The sequence below is a fragment of the Vigna unguiculata genome, chromosome 11 (assembly GCF_037176805.1).
Source record: "Vigna unguiculata cultivar grain cowpea cultivar isolate G323 ecotype 2 chromosome 11, ASM3717680v1, whole genome shotgun sequence".
Taxonomy (NCBI): Eukaryota; Viridiplantae; Streptophyta; class Magnoliopsida; order Fabales; family Fabaceae; genus Vigna; species Vigna unguiculata.
The window spans coordinates 36,141,313-36,163,941 of record NC_140802.1 but is presented as its reverse complement, the minus strand read 5'-3'; the positions used below and the strand labels follow the sequence as shown (position 1 = coordinate 36,163,941).

The window sequence follows — 22,629 nt, the reverse complement described above, 5'->3', positions numbered from 1 at the left end:
TATATTTAGTTTTAAAATTTAGAGACTAAATTGTATTGAAGTTTGAAACATGAACAAATTTCAATTACATATTAAATTTTAAAGTCTAAAAACGAAAATAGATTCAATGATTTTTTTTTCAGACGAAGTCACGTGACTTTAGTTAATTTTTCTTAATTTTTAACTTGTTTCTTTTATATTTTTATTTTGAAAAGTTGGAAATGGTCATTAACAGAAAAAAATAATTAAAATTGTGTAACTTTTTTCAGAAAAAATAAAAAAGAAGTCACCGAATTTGGTTTAAAACTATATTTAAGCTTTAATATATTATAAGGGTTTGATATATTTAGGTATAAATACACATTTGGTACCCAAACATTTTCGGAAAGTTCAATTTGGTACCCGAACTTTAGGAATGTTCAATTTGGTACCCCAATTTTCTAAAGAGATTCAATTTGGTCCTCTCCGTTAAGTTGGAGTTAACACCGTGTCCGTACAGGACACGTGTCAAGCCATGAAATTTTTATTTTTTTTTTCTAATTTTTTTTCAAAAAATTTAAAAACTGCCATGTGTCAGTTTATCATCGTGCCACGTGGCAGCTTACAATCATGACACGTGGCAGTGTAATAGTTGTTTTCAATTTAGTACCCCAATTTAAATTTTTGGTTCAATTTAGTACCGAATTTTTTAAAATCATCCAATTTCGTCATTTTTCATTTGAGACCAAATTAGTAAATAAGCTTAATTACGACCTATATATACATGTTACAATCACTTTTTATAATATATACATCAAATCATTTCACCTAAATACTTAAATTATTTTATTTTTTACATTTTAACCTTTGTAATTTTTTATACATGAAATTTTTTACACTTGTCATGATTAAAATAATTTGAATATTTAGGTGTAGTGATTTGATGTATAAATTCAAAACAATTATTTTAACATGTTTATACAAGTTATAATTAAGTTTATTTATTAATTTGGTCTCAAATAGGAAAGGACGAAATTGAATCATTTTAAAAAATTTGGGTACTAAATTAAACCAAAAATTTAAATTAGGGTACTAAATTGAAAATAACTATTACACTGCCACATGTCATGATTGTAAGCTGTCACATGGCACGATGATAAACTGACACATGGCAGTTTTTAAATTTTTGGAAAAAAATTTAATTTTTTTGAAAAAAAATATTAAAAAAAAAAATTAATGGTTTGACACGTGTCCTGTACGGACACGGTGTTAACTCCAACTTAACGGAGATGACCAAATTAAATCTCTTTAGAAAATTGGGATACCAAATTGAACATTCCTAAAATTCGGATACCAAATTGAACTTTCCGAAAAAGTTTGAGTACCAAATGTGTATTTATACCATATATTTAAGGATGTTTTGCATGTGGGTCACATAATTGAAATATAGTTGTTGTTTAGTATGAAAGTGGCCACTAACACCATGCACGGTCAGAAATGAATTCCAGGGCCATGCGTTTGGATTTCATTGAACAAAAGATTAATGAAACAAAATGGAAAGAATATATGGTCAGCAAAGCATCACCAAATTGAAAAGTTTTAATGCTCTTATGTCATTTTTCTAACTTCAGTAAACCACGCCATTTCCTTCATATATAAACTTTTAGTTTTAAAATTTGCAGAACAACTAATATCATATTAGTCTTTGAATTGAAGAAAAATAAAAATAAAAATGTGTAAATTAAAGATGAAATTGGGTCACAAGAAGGGTGTGAGAAAAAAAGGGAAGGCATGTGGATGACTTGACCCAGGAGATAATTGTTTTTACTGCATTGCCCTTATTTTTGACCTGACATGTACTTAGATAAAAATAATCTTGCGTTCCAATTTTAAGCGCAGGTTGTTCAATTCAACCAATTGAGTTGCAATCTGAACACAATTGAATGATTTGAAATTAATTTAGCTCAACTAGGAACCAATAATTTGTACAACCGTTGAATCGTTAGAGAACTGATTCTAAAAACAAAAATTAGTTACTTCGTATTTAATGTAAATTTTTTAATTTTTAATTAATTTTAAAAGTAAAACATGTATTGATTCTATATTAAAAAATCAAATTCTAATCTATTATACGTCAATTTAATGTAAAATCAAACACCAATAATTTATTATGGACTAATATTACGTAGTCTAACACAATCAATTATGAATGATTAGTGTGGGTCTTCAAAACTAATGTGTATCTATGAATTATGCATGTATGATTGATGTCTCGCCTTTTTAATTAAATTTAATATTTTTTTTTATAAAATTAAATAAATTTTTAATTAATTTTATGATAAAAATTTATTTAAATTATTTATATATTTTTTTAACAAAATATATTGTATATAATTATTTTAAATAATATATTAAAATCGAGTTAATTAAAATTAAGAAATTAAATAAAATTTTAAATAAAATATTTAATAGATAATGTAGAAAAATGTAATAGTTGATTTTTTAATAACAAAGATGATGAACGATATATAAATTGTTAAGTAGACTCTATAAAAATACAAATATAGACAATAAAAAAATGTAAAGAGTAGACAATATAAAACTATAAATGATAGGCCGTGTATATAAATGTAAATAATGGATTCTTTCAAAATACAAATGTTAGACAGACAATGCAAACAAAACATCAAGATATAAACGATCAAAAACTACAAATGTAAATCCAATGTAGAAAGATATAAAGAATAGACTATTTTTTTGGAGTCATTTTTCTATTTTTTTTTGGATATTGAATTTCAAATTTAAATTTTGTTACCATATTTTTATAGTTTTTACAGTTTAAAATTTTAAATCCAAACTTTATTACTTTATATTTTGAATTTTAAATTTGTCAATATGAATCTTAATTTAGAAAAAAAAATATTGAAATTGAAATTATTAGTGAATTTTATATCTTTAAAAGTTTCAAGAATTTATAATTTTCACTTTGCAAAGATACACGGATGTCTATGTTATAAAAATTATGTTTTAAATTATTGTTTAAGCTTTTGTGAAATGTCAAAAATATGTGAAAGTTGTTCAAAAACATTTAAAAATTCATTAAAAAGGCTTTAATGTTCTACAACTTTTTGTAGGGTGTCAAAACGTGCCAGCCCGGTCATTTTGCCTCTCCTTGCCTTTTCACTTTACATTTTGAAATATTTTTTGTAGCTTAAGTGGAATATTTTTATAGCTTTTTGAAATTTCAAAATTCAAATTCAAACTTTATTACTATATATATTTCAAATTTCACAATATTAAAATAAGATTAAAATTTAAATGTTGAGTATTTTCATATTTTTAAAGTTAAAAAAATTTGTAATTTTTACATTATATTTTAATTATTATTATTAGGTTGATATCATTGTGTTATTTTATAATTATATTTTTATTAAATATTATTATATTTTATAATAATTATTATATCGTTATGAATTTTTGTATTTTTTATGAGAAACATTAAGAATATTTATTAGAAAAACTTTAAATTTTTGTACATGTTTTATATTTTAAATGTTAAATTTAATTTTATTTACGGTTTTTTACAATTTCAAATTTTAAATCCAAACATTATTATTTTATATATAAAAAAATATAACATATATTAGAATTTGTATGTATGAATGTCGTATATATTTGAAAGTTTGTAAAATAAATGAACGAAGGTTGTAAAATAAATAAATAAAAGGTTTAAATTATGAAAAACTTAAATTATGAAACACTTGAATAATCAGTTATAATATTAAAAAAATTTAAATTTAAATTATGAAATTGTCATTTTCAAACACTTATACATAGAGAAATGAGACTATTCTTTTACAAACATACTTTTAAAATATTCTTTTACAAACATACTTTTAAAATATGTCAGTGTCAGAATTAATTTATATTGACTTTATGTTGTACCAAATCAATTAATTTAGAATTAAACAATTAATCAATCTTTGTTATCATATTATTATACTTTTTTGCGATTTTAAATTTCAAATTCAGACTTTATTACCACATATATCGAATTTTAAATTTGGTAATATGCATCTTAAGTGTATTAAAAAAAATTATTTTGAAAAATATTGTTGAGGAAAGCCACTAACAATGCTCTGAATTTCAAAATAGTATGCATTGTTTTTGACTTTTACCCATATTTTCTGCACATATCAAAGAAATCAAAGAAAGAAGAATAAAAGAAGAAACTTGACCTTGTAAACCAAATAATGGAATTTGAAAAAACGTTGGACATCTATGCATACAAGTTCATTGTATCAAACATTTGAAAAAATGAAAAAGGAAATGAAAAGTGCATATCTATTTTTTTCGATAAAATTTAATGTTCATACAAAATATTTATGGTTGGTAGAGATTGGAGAATGTGTGTTGGAAGAAGGCCTATATTAGAAAAACATTTATTTAATGTGTGTGTTAGAATCATCAATACATGAAAATATGTGCACTCATTTAATGCAAAATATGTTATTATATTATTATTGAATATTATTATGAATTATAACATATTATTTTATTATTAAGAATCATCAAAGTTTTTCAACTCTTTATTTTTAAGATTTTGTTCCCAAATACTATATTATTTAAGATTATTTTTTAATTATCATAACCAATAAATAAATGAATCAAAAAATACATAGTAAATATAAAAAAAATAATTATATTGAAATTCTGAAGTAACGACATAGTCACTCCCTAAATCCTGCATCCAAAAGACTCAATAAGATGGTCAAACTAAATCATTAAATAAATTGAATAAATATGTGTGCGTCATTTATCAATATTTCAATTATGTTAATATTTATTTAAAAATATGAATATGAAAAAGTGATTTAGCAATCCAAAAACAATGATTACATTGCATTTAATATAATAATAAATAAATATAAATAATAATTGAAAAAATAAAGAAATAAATAAATAAATGAAGTTTGTAAAATAAATAATTAAAAAGCTTAAGTATAAAGACTTAAATCATGAAAAAATCGTTTCAGAGAATTTTTCATGTTACTTAAATCAAAGACATTTTGAAAACACAAAACGCTTCCAAGATATAACACTTGAGTGACCGACTACAATATTAAAGTAATTTAAAATTTTAATTATGAAATTGTCATTTTCAATTGGTGGGCATACATACTCATATAAAACATACTTTCAAAATATGCCACTGTCAGAATTAATTAATATTGACGATATATGTTCTACCAAATCAATTAAATAATTAATCAAACTTTTTCACCATATTATTCTAGTTTTTTGTGATTTTGGATTTCAAATTTCAAATTTTGTAATATGAATCTTAAGTGTATGGAAACAAAAAAAGCAAACTATCATCTTTGAGAACAAGTATCTTAAGTTATTTTTATTTTTGTCAATATAATTGATTTTTGGAGATGAAAAGTAGGTATGAAAAAATGAAAATTTTTAAAAGGTGTATAAACCTTCTCCAGAAAGTTAAATAAAATTAAGTAAATATTGAAAGAATCATTCATAGATTTAACTTATTAAACTTTAATAAATATTTATTAGAGTGTGATCTTGATTTTAATTTTAAATTTTTTGAAAATTTGGATTTCACCTGCATTCATTATAAAAATAAATTGTAATTTAGTTTATTTTTATAATTGTCAAATAGTAAATTTTATGTTATAAAATTAAATTTATTATTTAAAATACTTCAAAATATATACAATGAAATATTTAATTATATATTTATGTTTGAAAGTATTTACTTTCGTATTAAATTATTATTATTATTATTATTATTATTTTATATATATATATATATATATATATATATATATAAAATTTATATAATTAAAAACATTATTTTCTAAAAAGTTGTAGGTTATAACTTTGTACACCTAAGATCAATTAAGATTTTTTAATGTCTTGTTGCCATAAGATGTTTTGATAATTGAATATTACTTCTATTTTTTCACTCATACATCTTTTGAATTTATTTTTTCCAATAAGATTACTAATATAACGTACTTAAATAAGTTTATCACTGAAAAAATTTATTTTCAAAAATATTGTTAGTAAAAATCACTAACAATGTTGTGAATTTGAAAACAGTACATCTTGTTTATGACTATACTTTTTGCACATATAAAAAAAATCAAAGAAAGAATAATAAAAGAATAAACTTGACATTGTCGACCAAATCACAAAAAACAGTTGACATTTCTGTATAAAAGTTCATTGTATCACACAATTGAAAAAATGAAAAAGAAAATGAAAAGTGCATACCACACTCATTTAATGTTTGTGCTAGACTAGATTCATGAAAAGATGCACACTCATTTAATGTAGAATAAAATTTTTGATAAAGGTATGCAATCAAGTTCTTTAAATTTATTATTTGTTTATGGACAAATTCATAAAGTCTAAACTATATGTATTTATTATATATTATATATAATAAATATATATTTATTTATTTTGTTATCTATTCTTTGTTATTTCTCTTTCTATCTTTCTTCTTTATTATAAGTTAATTATTGCCTACTATTTACTATTTATTTATTTATTTGTAATATTTACGATTAATAATGGTTAAACTTATAACTCAGAACAATATTGTTAGTTTTGCAATATTATGTATTACATATTAGATCAGATATCATTAGAGATTTGATAATTCAAAATGACTTTTACTTTATGTGAAGGTGAGAAGATTTTTGAAACCAGTATAAAATTTTTTCAAAAAGGTAGGTAAATCTTTTAAAACATTTTTCATTTAAAATTATAATACAATAAATTCAAATATAACATTGCATTGAGACACATGAAAAGTCACTTGTTTCTTCATAATTAATGCAAATTAATGATAAAAACACGTTGGAAGAGACAAAAGTTTACCTTGTAATAGTGTTGGGAGAAACTGAAAAGTTATTTTTATTCTTCTCAAAAGTTTACCTTGGAAGTAGTGTTTGGAGAAACTGAAAAGTTATTTTTATTCTTCTCAATATCTTTTAATTTTTGGAGGATGAAAATTAAGTTTTGAAAAGTATAAAAAGCTTCTTCAATAAGCTAGGTAAAACAAGAAATAAAAGTCTTAATTTTTGTTTTGGTAAATAAATGTATTTAAAGTAAGTAATATAAAATAGTTAATAATGGTTAAATAATGGTTAAAATTAGAATTCAAAACAATATTATTTTAAAATATAAAATAGAAAACATGAAACATTGTAAACATAAAAGGTCTTTTAAATAAGAATAAAAAACTTGCGATGAAAAATAAATGAAATAGAAAAAATTAATCAAACAGATAAATAACTATGATATCTTTGTTGATTTTGTCTTCATCACTTTCAAAAATCAGCGATTATCGTTCCTCAAGTTCAAATTTTGTAAACGTTATTGACCACTAAACTTTGTAAACATTGTTGACCACTAAACGTTATTGACAAATATGAATACATCATAATAAACGTATCTCCAAACTTTATTTCTTCTTAAGTATTTATTTTGTTATAAATATTTCTCATCCAAACTTTATTTTTATTAATTATTTATTTTGCTTATTCACTTGTAATATTTAATTAAGTTAATTAAATTTAAATATTTATTTCTTGGCATTACTTTGATTACAATGGATACAGATAAGTGTTGATAAATTTATTCATAATTTATGACTTTTAAGACAGTATACAACATAGAAAAAGTGATAAAAAACGTTAATTTTAACTAATATTTAACCATAACAATAGATTGGTAATGAAGAAGAATAGTAAGAGAAGACAGAAAAGATTGTTACTTATAGATGGAGAATGAAGTGGGAGAAGATTGCTACTCATAGAATGCGAATAGATTGAGAGATATAAATACATTTCAACATTCGTAATTTATATAAAGAGAATACGATAATGATGGTTATTCTAACATTCACAATTGTACACCATGATGGTTCACATTTATTGCTTATCCTGCACTTACACAACTTATTAAATAGCAAAAAATTATGGTTAAATAAATAAACAAAAATAAATTAATTTTAATTCAAATATAAAGACAAAATTATAAATGTGTTGATATGACTATTCCAACCATAAATATAAATAATAACGTTAGAGTTATTAAAATGGAATGCATAATAGAAAAATAAATTAAATTTAAACATTTGAAATGGAACCTTTGGAAAAAACAAATTCTAATGTAGAAAATGAAGAAAAGAAAAAAAAGATAACCTTCGTTGTGGTAGAACAAAAACTTCAGTCAAAGAGAACTAAAAATTCAAAAATATAAAAATCCATAAATAAAAAATCGAAAGTGAAAATCATTAAAAAAATATATGAATGTGTTTGAGATCTAGAAGAAGAAGTATTCAGATCTAGGAGAAGAAGAAAAAATTCGCAAGAAGAAAAGTTTGTACCTTTATTGTGTTATTCAAACATTTCATCCATTTGACATAAAGAAATCATCCATCAGAGAAAAAAAAAACTTCAAAAGAGTATTTAGATCTGGGAGAAGAAGAGAAGATTCGCGAGAAGAACAAAAACTTATACTTTTATTGCGTTCTTGAAACAGATCCATTTGCAAGAAAGCATATATTCATTAGAGAGAAAAAACACAAAAAAATATTCAAATGTGGAAGAAGAAGAAAAGTTTGGCGAGAAGAACAAAAGCTTCTACCTTTATTGTGTTCCTCAATAGTTCATCCATCTTACAGAAAACATTCATTCATCAGAGAAAAAAGAACATAAAAAAATATTCAGATCTGGAGAAGAAAAGATTAGTAAGAAGAATAAAAAAACTTCGACCTTTATTGTGTTATTGGAAAGTTCATCCATCTGCTAGAAAATATTCATTCTTCAGAGAAAAAACAAACATAAAAAAATTATCAGATATGGGAGAAGAAGAAAAGATCTGCGAGAAGAACAAAAGTTTCAACCTTTAACCTTTATTGTGTTCTTGACACATTTCATCCATCTGCCAAAAAAATTCATCCATCAAAGACAAAAAAACATAAAAAAGTACTCGGATTTTGGAGAAGAAGAAAAAATCTTTTTTAATGTTCTTGATGGTTATGAATCTGAGAGCAAAACATATACAAAGAAAAGTAGATCTGAGAGCAATACATCCATCGAACAGATAAATATGACAAAGAAAAGAAGATAAATATGGTGGAAGAACGAAAAATAGTAGAAAAGTTTTTACCTTTTTGGTGTTCTTGACAGTACTCATGATTCTGAGAGCTAAACATCACTCCAAACCAAAAATAAAACAAATACAAAGTAGATCTGAGAGCAAAACATCACTCCAAACCAAAAAATTACATACCAGTTAAGTTGTACAGCGAAAAAGACTCTTGCATGTGTTTGAACTCTTCATTGGAAGCTTGTCAACAAAAGAAAAATACCATCAACGCACAAAATAGTTAGATCAAAGTAAATATAACAAGAATATGAGTTGTTTGCTTCAGAAAGCTGAAAATAAAAACGAAATCTGGGTAAAAAAATCATATGTCGCAGTGACCTATATTAGACCTGTAAAAAAAGAAAAATACCATCAACGCAAAAAAAAAAGTTAGATCTGAGAAAATATAAGAAGAATATGAGTTGTTTGCTTGAGAAAGGTAAAAACACAAACGAAAATAGAGATACAACATCTTCAGATCTGGGTAAAAAAACGATATCTTCAGATCTTCTCATTTCATTCATCTGCAAAGAATGAAGAAAACAGAGATACCACAAAAATAATTACAGATCTGAAGAAATTAGACAAATAATCGAAAAAGAGAAGTCTGAAGATGAAGAGGTGTTGTGTGCGCATGAAAAAAATAGAGAAAACAGGAAGATAGAGAAGAAGCTGAAGAGTCTAGGGTGTGTGTGAGTGAGAAAGACGTGAGAAGAAGAGAGAAAGGGAGAGAGAAAAGTGAGAAGAAAAAAAGGCGTTGGCAAGAAAGAGGAGCGGAAGTTGAGAAGAAAAAAGTGAGAGATGATTCTTGGATTCTGATTTATTTTTTGAACGTTCAAAATTCTCTTTGATTAACACGTTATCATTTATTCCTTTTGTAGAATCAAAATTTTGAATTGAATTGGGTCAGATATATTATTTAATAGAAGAAGTTTCCTTTTGTTAGTTCATAATTGTATATAGTATTAGATACACTCACTTGCAACATTAAACATTTTATCTTAACTTTTTAGTTAAATAGTTTGTTTATTTTATCTTATTTAATACATTTTTTTTCCTGTTACCATATATTATCAATGTGATAATGAAGTTCTATATGGTTTATACGAGACCATTAAAAGAATAATTCAAGAAATAGAAAGATTAGATTTTAAGTTGATCAACAACAACAACTTGATAGATTCAAGAAAGTTCAAAGATTTTTTTTAAGAAACATGACAATAAACATTAAAAATAAGAAACAACTTGGTATAATTTTTAACTATTTTACAAGATTTCATTAAAAACATGATTTCACATTTATAAATGTTGGTTTTTTATTTGAAAGCTCTTTGATGAGGAAGTTATGGTGGAGAGAGTAAAAAGTTACAAAATCTGGCGACGAGAGTTTTGAGTATCACTTGTAGTGCAATTGGGTGAGAATGAAATTTATATCATATGATCTATCGACATCCCCAGTCAGACCCTTGGTCAAGGATAAGTGGTCAAAGGCCGTCCGCTACAGGCGGACAATCCCGTAAGTTGTTAATGTGGCAATTTCTCTAGAGTGATTTAAGGGAGCTCACGATCCAAATGGCCACCGCCGTTAATTGTAGTGGAATTTTGTCGCCATAACATAATTATGGGGCCTTTGACAAAATGCACGGCCCTTCGGTTGGTCGGCTACACCAAAACTAAATATGTGAATTAAGGTAATACAAGTCAATAATCAAGTTTAAAAAGCAATTGGGTCGTAATTAAGAAAACCCTAATCACAGGCTCGTATCAAACACTATAAGTAGAGGCCCAAAGTAAATTGGTAAGGAATTTTCACTTCGCATTTATTACAGCATTAATTGCATTTATCCGAATGAACTTGAACTGACTTAAGCATCGAAGCCTTACAGACATGTACCCCTATCGTGTCTGGATAGCCGAACGGGAAGAGCGAAAGGAAATCGAACGGGAGAGAAAGAAAGGAGATCGAATGGTAGAAGCTGTTACGAGAAGAAGATAAAGATCGAGTGAGTGTTTTTAGATAGGTGCTAACTCTCTATACCCGAAACAAAATTCAAATATATTTGATCAAATGCATATTATAAAAAGAAATTGCTTAAAGCAACAAAAATTAAATGATCTTGTCTTTCTTAAGTATAATTTTCAACTTAAGATAAAAAAAAAAAATTGGAGAGAAGAAAGATGATACTTAAGTAAGTAGGGCTGGACAAAGCATATTGAACTGCACTAAACTATTAAAAATTGTACTGAACTAAAAAGTAATTCGCCTGAACTACACTGAACTGAACTTAACTATTTTTTTGCCTAACAAACTGAACTAAACTTCACTACACTATAATATGAACTAAACTATTATAAACTGAACTGTCGTACAAACTTCACTATTTTTAAACTGATCTGCACTATTTTTGAACCGTTTTATAACTAAACCATATTAATTTTGAACCAAATTGTACTATTTTTAAACTAAAATGTACTTCATCATTTCAATTGTTAAAAAATTATTACATTAATTTAAATTGTTGAATTTTTTCTTCAATTTTTTTTATTGTTTTGCTAATAAACTTAACAAGTATATTAACAACGAATTAAGTTAAAGTATTTTCTGCGATACTTATTTATGTACAATAATTTGAAATTAACATTTTTTTTTAAGTAAAGAGTATTTTATGTATTTATAATATTTTTAAATTTAAATAAAATATAAATTTAGTTAAAACACTATATATCTAAAATTATAAAAGATATATTTGAAGAAAGAAATACAAAAATAGATAAAATAATATAAAATTATATATAATATCCCATGATTTTGTTACGTACTAAAACGATAATAAAAATAAAACTTAAGATATATTTTATAAAAATTAATTCTCCCATTATTATATTCTCTTCCATGAATAATAGTAATTATGTGATATATAAGAAAAACTGGAAATATAAATTAAAAGAGATAGATTTTATTTTGTGTTCGCTTTAAAAAAAATATTTAGAAAATAAGTGTTTGAAGTATTAAATTTTCTTTATCATAGATAATTACATTAATTAATATAAATTATATATAACACTATTTTTTATAAAATGAAATAAATATTGCAGACTATTTTCTTATAAAATTAAATAATTAATATCAATAAAACTATAACTTATAATATAACCATACAATTGTTACTTAAATATATTATTATAATATAACCTAAAGAGTGTTACATACTTTTTCTTATTATTGTACATGAAATGAAAAAAAAAATCAGAGCAAATTTTGTGATAATGTACATGAGAAAATACAATCAGTGTTGTACATTACTAGTACTAGCTAAGCCTGAAGCATTAAGAAAAAACTAAAATGCAGTTCAGTTCAATAATAAAATAGTTAACTCATTTAAGTTTGGTTTTTAAAAACTGTATTGGACAATAGTATAGTTCAACTTTTAATACAAACAATTCAGTTTATTCTAGTATAAAACAACACAATTAACTATAATACAGTACAGTTAAATTAATTATCCCAACCCTATACTTAAGATCTCTTATGATTATCTAATATTGAATCATATCTGCTAAATAATATTTTATGAATGAATATACATGAATTTCATACTCTTGAAGATGGAGCTTCAGACAAAAAAAAGAAAGGTATTTGTTTAAACTAATGATTTTTAACTTTTGTTTCTTTAATAACTTTAAGAATTTTATCAAGATTCAAATCTCCCTTAGATACCATGAGAACAATAAATCTAATTTTAAGTTGGATTCATACAGTTATAATTGTATATTTATTATGTCTTTAAATATTTTTAATATGTATATGTCACAGTTATTTTCAAAATAAATATATTAATGTAATACTTCTATTAGATAGAAATACCTAATTGAGTATATATACATCTCGTAAGTCATGTTTGATTCAAGGGTACCGTTATTTTGACGCTCAACAAAATTTTATATACTATTTACATATACTATTTTCCTCTTTAATTTTTTTTTCTTTACAAATGAAAAAAAAGTTAACGTGAAAAAAACATTTTTCTTATTTCAATACGTTAAGAGAGAAGAGCATAAAAAACTTTATTTGTATCAAATGATTTGCAAGAGATATCTCTCACTTGTAAAAAAACATACTTTACATATGCTATTACATTAAGCGATGATAACGTAATATTATTAAATTATTATATAAAATAAAAATATATTTATTAAATATAAAGTAAAATATATCATAAAATATGAGAGATTAACTGTTGATAAATAAAAAAAAATAAAGATAGACAATTGTATAAAAAATTTGTAAAAATAAAGGTCAATTTTTAAAACTTTAATAAATAATTATATTTTAAAAAATAAAATTGATATTTTGAAATATAGACACAAAAGAAGGAATCTTTTTATATATTATTATAGATAATCCATTACGTTATATGATATATAGCCATAATTTATACGCAAACATAATTGATTATATTATATAATATAATAATGACAAAATAAATTTATATTAATAATAAAAAATAAATTAATAAATAATATTAGAGTATAATTAAATATTTGATTAAAATTAACTTATAGTATTAAAGATAATTTCAATTTATATATATATATATATATATTATAATATTTTTAAAATTTATTATATCAACGAAATTTTCATAAATTTTCTTTTTATTTCTTTTGACTTTCAACTCTCTTTCTTCTAATTTAAATAATTATACTTTTCACACTTCCTTTTTTATTTTTATTTTTTTTTTCATTCTTGAAATTTACTGCTTAATTCAAAGACTCTTCCTTTTTCATTTTCATGATTTTTCGTCCTTCAAATCCACTCCTTAGACTCGTAAAACATGTTCTTCCAGTGAGAGTTGCGTGTCAGCACTTTTATCTAAGTATATTGGTGGTCTCTCTGGTTGCAACGGAGCCAGCGGCTGCCGCCTGCAGCGGTGGTGGCACGGTGGCGATAGTGGTGTCTGAAACAAAAGCCGAGGAATTTAATTCCGAACATTAGAGGTGTGTCCTTTGCAAATTAGTACTTCGCATATAAACTTCACAAATTCACTATTACATAATGCATATGATATATATGAGGTTTCTTTTCATGATTGCTTCTTTATTTTCTTTAATAAAACATGTAATAATGCCTGTTTAAGCTATTTTCATGATCGCTTACAATGTTGTTCCTATCATGCACATATTAACATGTTAAGTAAGTTATTCTTACAATCATTCTAATTATTGCAAATGAGCTCAAGCCTGATGTGTTTTAAGCTGAAATTCAATTCTATTCCACAAGCCAATAACCGAAACATTAATATTACTAAATGAAGGATAAGCCAGTTGATTAACTGTGAAAAAAAATTAAGCATCATCACGTTCATTGACATCATAAAAACATATACAGAATGCCATTTTCATTGGAATCTATTACTATATAGTATGTACTTAGTACATGCAATAGAACAAAATTTTAAAGCATATACAGAATGCCATTTTCAAACAAACAATTCAACCGGTATGTAACAATAGCCACTGTCATGGGGACACACTTAACAAATCTGCAATGATGCATTTTGCAGTTGTTGCAATGAACCAATACTGAAATGATTTTCTAGGCTATTCATCTGCCCTCAGTGTCACACACAGTTGAGTAGGAGCAGCGAGAGGCAAAAATATCCTGAATTGTGGGGTAAATGCTGTTACCAAAGCTCCCAACATATTGAGCTGCTGAATTTATTTTCTCAACCAACCCTGCATCTAAATCCTCTCCCTCAAGCACTTTCACAACCTGTCTCATACTTGGCCTAACATGAGGATCAGGGTGAGTGCACAACAAACCAAGATGAAGAACCCTCTTAACCTCATCAATCTTACATTCACATTCACTTCTCCCTTTTAATCTTTCATCAATACCAGAACACTCTTCTCCTCTCTCCATTAGCCTCATCAACCAAACAACCAAGGTTGGCTTGTTCTCCTCATTAGGCCTTCTCCCACACACCACCTCCAAAACCAACATTCCAAAGCTGAACACATCACTCTGAGTTGAGGCTCTCCCTGTATGAACAAGTTCTGGTGCCATGAAACCAACAGTTCCAATCACTTGTGAGGTTTGACCAATCTGCTCATGATGATGCATTGTGGCTAGTCCAAAATCCCCCAATCTTGCATTCATATCCTTATCAAGCAGCACATTGCTTGACTTGATGTCTCTGTGCAACACCTTCACCTCCCAACCATCATGCAAATACAATATACCATGAGCTACATCCTTCAGCACCTTCACTCTCTCTTCCCACCCAAAAGTTGTGTTCTCATCACCATCAAATATTCTTTTATCTAAACTTCCATTATCCATGTAGTCATAGATCAAAATCAAGCTCCCTTTCTCTTTCTTACACCAGCCTCTCAATGGAACCACATTCCTATGCTTCAACCTGCCTAAACTTGAAATCTCAGACAGAAACTCTCTCATTCCATGTTCACTGTCATAAGGAATTCTTTTCACTGCAACTTGTACTCCTTGAAGAAGCCCTTTATACACTTTTCCATTCCCTCCAAACCCAATTACATTTTGGTCTGAAAATCCTTCAGTTGCTGCATAAATGTCCTCATATCTTACACGGTGTGGCCAATACTCTACTTCCCAGTCTTCAATGTTTTCTTCCTCCTCCTTTTTTTTTCTCCTTTTTCTTTTGAGAAAATACACAAACATTACAGCTGCACAACCGATGACAAACAAAACACCTATAGTGATCCCTGCAACAAAACCTTTTGACCTAAGAATAGATTCTCTGGGAAGCACAAATGAAGGCAGATTCGTAGTAACTAAAGCATCACCAATAGAAACATTTGAGTTACTGAAGCTCCAAGCCAAAATCTTGTGACTCTCCACTAGCTGCCCTGTTGCCCCACAAAACCCAACATACATTTCATCCAAAAGCACTTCAGAAAGATCTATAAGCTCACTAATCAAAGGCTTGTTTGGTCTATTTTGGCCTGCAAGAGCCATCGTAACATTAACTCTAGAATCTAAATAGTCAATCCACACTTGATAGTTCTCACCATTATTAAGCTTCAAATCCTCAAACTTTTCACCACCGTTCCCACCCCAAAATCCAGCAGTATGGGAAGTAAAAGAAACAAGAGAGTTTACGTCCACCCCCACATGATTTTCGTCGATGTCATTGAACTCTTGGTTGTCAAACACATCAAACTCAATGCCAAAGACATGGTTGTTGGGATCACCATTGTTGGTCAAGTTGAAGAGGCCCAGGTGCTGAGCAGAACTTACCCCAGTGGTGCCTGCAGAAGGTGTCAATATGAAGACAAAGCCATGGCCGGGGAGAAGGCCTTTGAATGGGGCAATGGAGAAAATGAAGGAGGTTGAGAAAGGTAGAGGGGTTGAAGAGTTTGAAGATTTGGTGGGGATCTTGGAAGGGTAGAAAGCACGGCCCACAGAGAAGGTGGAACTGTTGGTAAGGGTGAGAATAGAAGATTCAATAGTGGCGTTGCCATAGAGAAGGGTGTTGGTGGAGTTGAAGTTGGTGTTGTAGATGAACTCGGTGGATGAAACTGAGGCTAGAAGGATAAGGTTTGTGGTGAGAAGAAGGGAAGAGACGAGAAGGTTTGACATGGAAGATGTTAGAGATCTTTTAACGTGATTTTTGTTTCTAAGAACAAATATGAAAGTGATCAAAAGAAGGGTATGATAACCTTAACATATAAAAATTGTTTTTTCTTTTTTTATCTATTTGATTCTTTGGTGTTTCTTCACCTCCATAGAAGAATGTTTGAGTTTGCAGACATGTGGGACCTGGCTTGAAGGGGCAACTAGAATTGTTTGTGGTATCTGTGTTCCTTCCAAGAAATTATCTGAACCTGTTGGTCTGGTTGGACTTGGAACAGAGATCAAAAGTCAACAGTATTAATACTGAAATGATTTTGTTATACTTGATTAACCTATTCAGATTAGCTTGATTATGATTAGGTTTGTTTAATGTGAATCTGAATTTGGATTCCCAAACCTGAATCCAGCATAATCATGCATGTATACTCTAGTACGTCTTGAAAATTAATCCTGTTTTACACATGTTAAATGAAATTTTGTTTCGAGTCATTTAAGTTATACTTCAATGTTAGAAAAGCTAATTATCAGATTTGTGTATATATAAAATACGAAGAGCTGCACATATTTTGTCAACTTTGAACAGATTCTACTTCATCGAGCAGTGAAAAGACAGCAGATTTGTTGGACCATTTTGAAAATTTGATAATGCCTAGCTGCACTGCATAAGATATTTTCACGAATTTAATATAGATCAATGGAATATTTTACTACATCGAAAGTGCTGTAACAACAAAGCACCAGTGGTCTAGTGGTAGAATAGTACCCTGCCACGGTACAGACCCGGGTTCGATTCCCGGCTGGTGCAAATTTGTTTTTGAAAAAGGGTTTATGTTTTGACCCAGATCGTGGATCGAACACGTGACCTTCAGATCTTCAGTCTGACACTCTCCCAACTGAGCTATCCCCGCAATTGATGTGTTAATATGATTTTAGCTTCATCCTTATTGTGCAGAAGAATCAAAGTGGAATAAGTACTTTTGAATTAATCATGTAACCAAGAAAAGATTTTACGCGAAGAAATTAAGATGTGGTCAAAACTCAAAAGTTGAAATAATTCTATGTATTATTTTCTCATTTTTTTTACTTTGCCCTACCACGCTGGGTATATATAAATGGAAAATTTACCAATATTTGTTCAACGATGGTATACCAAACACTATACTCATATATGTTATGACTTCACAAAATATGGTTTTGTTGTAATGTAATTCAAACAACATCGTTTAGCGTACGATTTCTTCATCATTATTTTCTATCTTTAATGAATTAAATAATTTTATATAAGATGGATTTATTCTTATAAATATGCTTGTTGGAAGGAAGGTGCACGAATGTTAATGTTTTTAAAATTATTTTTAAAAAATACAAAAGATGTTCTAAACTATTGCCATTCATATACTTTTTTGTATTGTATTAGACTTTTTATTTATATCTTTGCACTATAAAGATACACAAAAGATATCTCTGTCCAAAAATTGTACAAATTCCATTTGTGTAACTATCTTACAAGTAAAAACTAAATGTGAAATTATTTCATCGCAAAATTGACACACACGCACATTCCATTATACAACTCTATACCCTTGTATTGCATTTTGTCTTGTGTGGCAATCTTATTAATAATCAAGTGCCAAGAGAAGTGTTGAGTTGTTGGTAAGGTTTTTGTTTTCCAAAAGAGTTTGTATAAAAAGGTTTCCTCATCTTTAATTCTACTATTTAACCTCTTATATGCATATTTTACCATATAATCTTGTGTTTCTCTGTCATTCCATATCCATTCATTCTCTCTATCTTTATTCAATGTTCTCCCTTCGATCTCATACATGAAAAGAGTCACCATTGAGTCCACTATATTGATTGTTTTCTCAATTGCTTAGCTTTGTAACATTAATTGTGGATTTTGATTATTTTAACAACACAGAAGCAATGTTGCCATGCACCTGGTGTGCACTACGCACCTTTTTTCATGAATCAAGAAACCTATATGTAATACATCCTGACCAATTACAAAAGCTGCTTTTCGTTGTCATAATGGTCAACTGACTTTCAAAATGTGTATGCATATATGATCTTAAAACTTAATTATACAATTTTTTTAGTTTAAAATATTAAAAAAAGAGTTTGCATATGGTTTTTTTTACATCTCGCTCTATGATAAGTGTCAAGAATAAGTAAATTTGTCATTTGAAATTGTCACTTATCATGTATCAAATGGTGCTATTTGTGTACAAAACAAACCTCCTTAGCTTAAGATACAAAATGAGAGAGAGTAAGAAATATACTTTTATGAATTATAATGATATTTTGTTGTTTTGCAATAAAGTTAAAAGAAAATATCAACTATGCAGTTGAGCCACAATACTGGAGCTGAACCATGGAAGTAGAAAATACATGACAACATATTTGGACTTTCTGGCTAAGCACAAGAAATGGAGCTGAGTCTCGTAAGAAAACCCTCTTTACAAGGAAACCTGTAGCCCGAATCCATGAGGTTGAGCAACCAGGAAAACCCTTCCGAGAAGGAAAGGTCACGTGCTAAGCACTAGGACAAGGAGTTGAGCACCGCCATAAAATTCCTATAAATAAGGGTCTTCATTCTAGGCATTGAGTGGAGGCTCCACAATGTAGCAATAGGGTAGAATAGGGTCTGTGAGGCACGAGGGAGGTGCTCTTAGTGTAGATCTTATGTGTAGATGTTGTTGGAATTGTATTGTAATATTCTATGAGTAGTTGAAATCCCTTGTGTTCAGGTTTGATGTAATCAATTCTGATTCTATTCACTTCTACTTCTTGGGTATTTATCTTTGCTTTCATTCAATTGTTTGTGGTTTGATTTATGCTTAATGATAACTTGATCACTCATTTATTTAACTGGTCTGGATTTTGAGTTGGAAAACCAGTCTCAAACTGTGGTCCAATCAAATCATCATACATGTACTAGATGTCCCATGGCATACCAGAATGGATGCTGGAGGAGAGACTCTTGCACATTAAAGCAAGGACTCATGCTACCAAGAGTTGAGGAATCACACTGGGGTTTGGAGTCGTTAGGTTCTAGTGTATCAGGGATGAACCTAGATCTACAAAGAAATAGTACTCTTAAGATATGGAATGATTTGTATAGTAAGTAAACAAGATGGTAGTGGTGTAGTAGAAGAAGATGAGATAAAATCAATTCATAGCCCATACTCCACTCAATCTATTTAATAACTACTATCTATTTTTTACTTGCACTCTTTATCACAAATCAAAAAAATCCAAAAATCAAACTACCAATATACTTGTTAAATCCACGTGGATACGACACTTGTTGGTACTACTACGTACCAGTACACTTGCTGAAAAATGGTTGTTGTGAAATGGTCATCAGCCTACACACCAGAGATCATCTTGGGCTGCACATCCGACATCATCTTATCGTATGTTAGCCGAGATCATATCAATAGTATTATCGATCAACAAGAGTAATGGAGATTAAGGTTTTAAACATATTATCAAATCATTAATCAAATTAACCAAGATAATTATCTACATGTCACAAGACCAACCAAGTAGGGACCCACAAACCTAGTATAAATTGTATTGTTCATGAGGTAATTAATTATGTATTCATTATAACAATATTTATTGCTTTTTCGTTGACACACACCCCTAACTTTAGCGTTATAGTGTCTTTTGCAGACACACACGTGTCGGCTTAGGAAGAGACATAGATCTAAAGAAAGAATGCAAAGTTAGAGAGAAAGATAGAAGAGACAAGACTAGAAAAAGGTCCAAAAACCTAAAAGAAATAGTAAAATTTATTGTCTTCTAATTTGGGTCCTCTAATTCAAAAAAAAAAAAATAGACAGTCTCGAAATTTTAAAGAGAAAACATAAAAAATAAAAGAAAAAAAAATCTAATTTATATAGGGAAAGTAACCTCCACTTCTATTTTCTTGAAGTCTTTGTAAAAAGAATTTTTTTTTCAATATATTCATAGTATTATAGATTTAAAGTGAGATCTTTCATTTGAGAAGAGAAAAGCATAAGGGGTTTTCTCACTTAATTAGATTTCGACTATAATAAAGATAATAGACAAAATTGTATGTTTCTGTTTTTTTCTTTTTTCTTTTTCGAGCCTCAACCTTATTCTATACTCTAAAATTTTGAATTTTTTATTTATAGAAGATAAGATGTGAGTTATAGACAAATGTTTCATTATCCTAGAATGTTTTAATTTACACTTTACGTCCTCTTAGGAGCAACTTCTCAAAGTTCTAAATTTTTTATTTGTAAAAGATAACGAATTATAGACAAAGGTTTCACTTTCCTATGATATTTTTAATTTAAATTTTGCATCTTTTTAAGAGACAAGCAACCAACCACTAATTTTAACAAAATGTTCCATTTTGAGGAATTCTAATTGTGAGAGAACCCTGATATAATTAATTACTCTTGTTCACTTAATATATATATTTTTTATTTATAAAATTGATCTACCTTTTATTAAAGTTAAATTTGTATTTTATACTGAAGCACAATGGAATTTTATTTATATATAATATGTGTTGCTTTCCCTCCCATCATGTAGCTTTCTACTTATCTTGTTTTAATTGGTGAAGTATTAAGCAACTTGGGTGAGTGTGTCATTCTGTGGTATAAACTAATTTAGTTTGTGACTACTTTTTCACTTTATTAGTTCTTTGATCTTTACTTTATAATAAAATAAGCATATGATCTTATCTCTTTAATTCCTACATCTTCCTAACATTTGCAGCACACAGGACACAACTTCAAAATTATATATGCTGTGTATCACAAGCAATTTATTTTAGACTTGTAAGCGTCTAAAATAATTCATAAAATAATTTCCAATACAGATTTATAAGATGATTTTCTATTATTTTTTTAAATTCTTGTAGATAACTCGTCACTAAAAAAATCTTAAATAATCTTAAAACAATTCTTGTATATATAATTATTTTGTTATTGTTTACCTAAGTTAATATAAATATTAGCTTCTGTGCAGGACAAATTATAACTATTTGTTGCTAGTAAATTTATTGTTTATTTTCTTGTTATATCTGCTTCCGTCTTTCTTTATTTTATTTTACTTTTTTGCTAAAACTGTTATTTAATTAAATAATTTAAACTTTTAATGTTGCCAGAATTTTGATCCGTTTCCTTTTGCAATGATGTGTAGTGGTGTATAGCGATTTGCGCATGATATATATTTTTTTAGAAAAATTATAATACTTAAAATTTTGTTTTTAAAAATCTAAAATTTGGTAAACCGTGAATTGTTATTTTCTTTTATAATACTTTTTGTGGTATATAGAATGCCAATATGTTAATTTTTATTTTATTTCTAATTATGATTTGAATTTTTTTTAAAATAAGACAACATCTTATAATTGTTTATGTAACAAACTTGTATATCTAGATGTAAACAGCTTTATGAAATTTTAAATACTTATAACATAAGTACATGTCAACAACAGCAACTTGTTTGTTGGAATATTTGAAGCTGTTCTTTTTCTTCTTTTCTAAATGGACCTAGTCAGATATGACATCACTTCATGCTTATAAGTTTTATTATTTTGTAAGTCTATATCAACATTCACTGTTAAGTTGGAAAGACGAGTTATTAACTATATAAGAAAATATTTAATTATCAATCAATTTTAATAATTAAAAATTATTAAATACTATAACGATCAATTCATATATTAATATATAAAATAAAAAACTACTGATTATTAAAATAGTCATTATTATGAATAAAAAATTATAATTGATCTTTAAATTTGTTTTCAAAATTCAGTTGCCAAAATTATAGGTACCAAATAAAATTGATCACTAAACATTAATTATCCAGGTCGTTGATGG

General features: G+C 27.2%; 1 protein-coding gene and 1 non-coding gene across 2 annotated transcripts; one reads left to right on the top strand and one right to left on the bottom strand.

Moving 5' to 3' along the window:
* Positions 1–14,473: 14,473 nt before the first annotated feature.
* LOC114168650 (putative L-type lectin-domain containing receptor kinase VII.2) lies at positions 14,474–17,002 on the bottom strand. Its single transcript, XM_028053545.2, is given in 2 exon segments — positions 14,474–14,772; positions 14,774–17,002. Coding segments are annotated over 2 exon segments (2,019 nt in total). The 5' UTR covers positions 16,766–17,002; the 3' UTR covers positions 14,474–14,745.
* Positions 17,003–17,493: 491 nt separating this feature from the next.
* TRNAG-GCC (transfer RNA glycine (anticodon GCC)) lies at positions 17,494–17,564 on the top strand. Its single transcript has one exon. It is a non-coding gene; the product is annotated as a tRNA-Gly (tRNA).
* Positions 17,565–22,629: the final 5,065 nt, after the last annotated feature.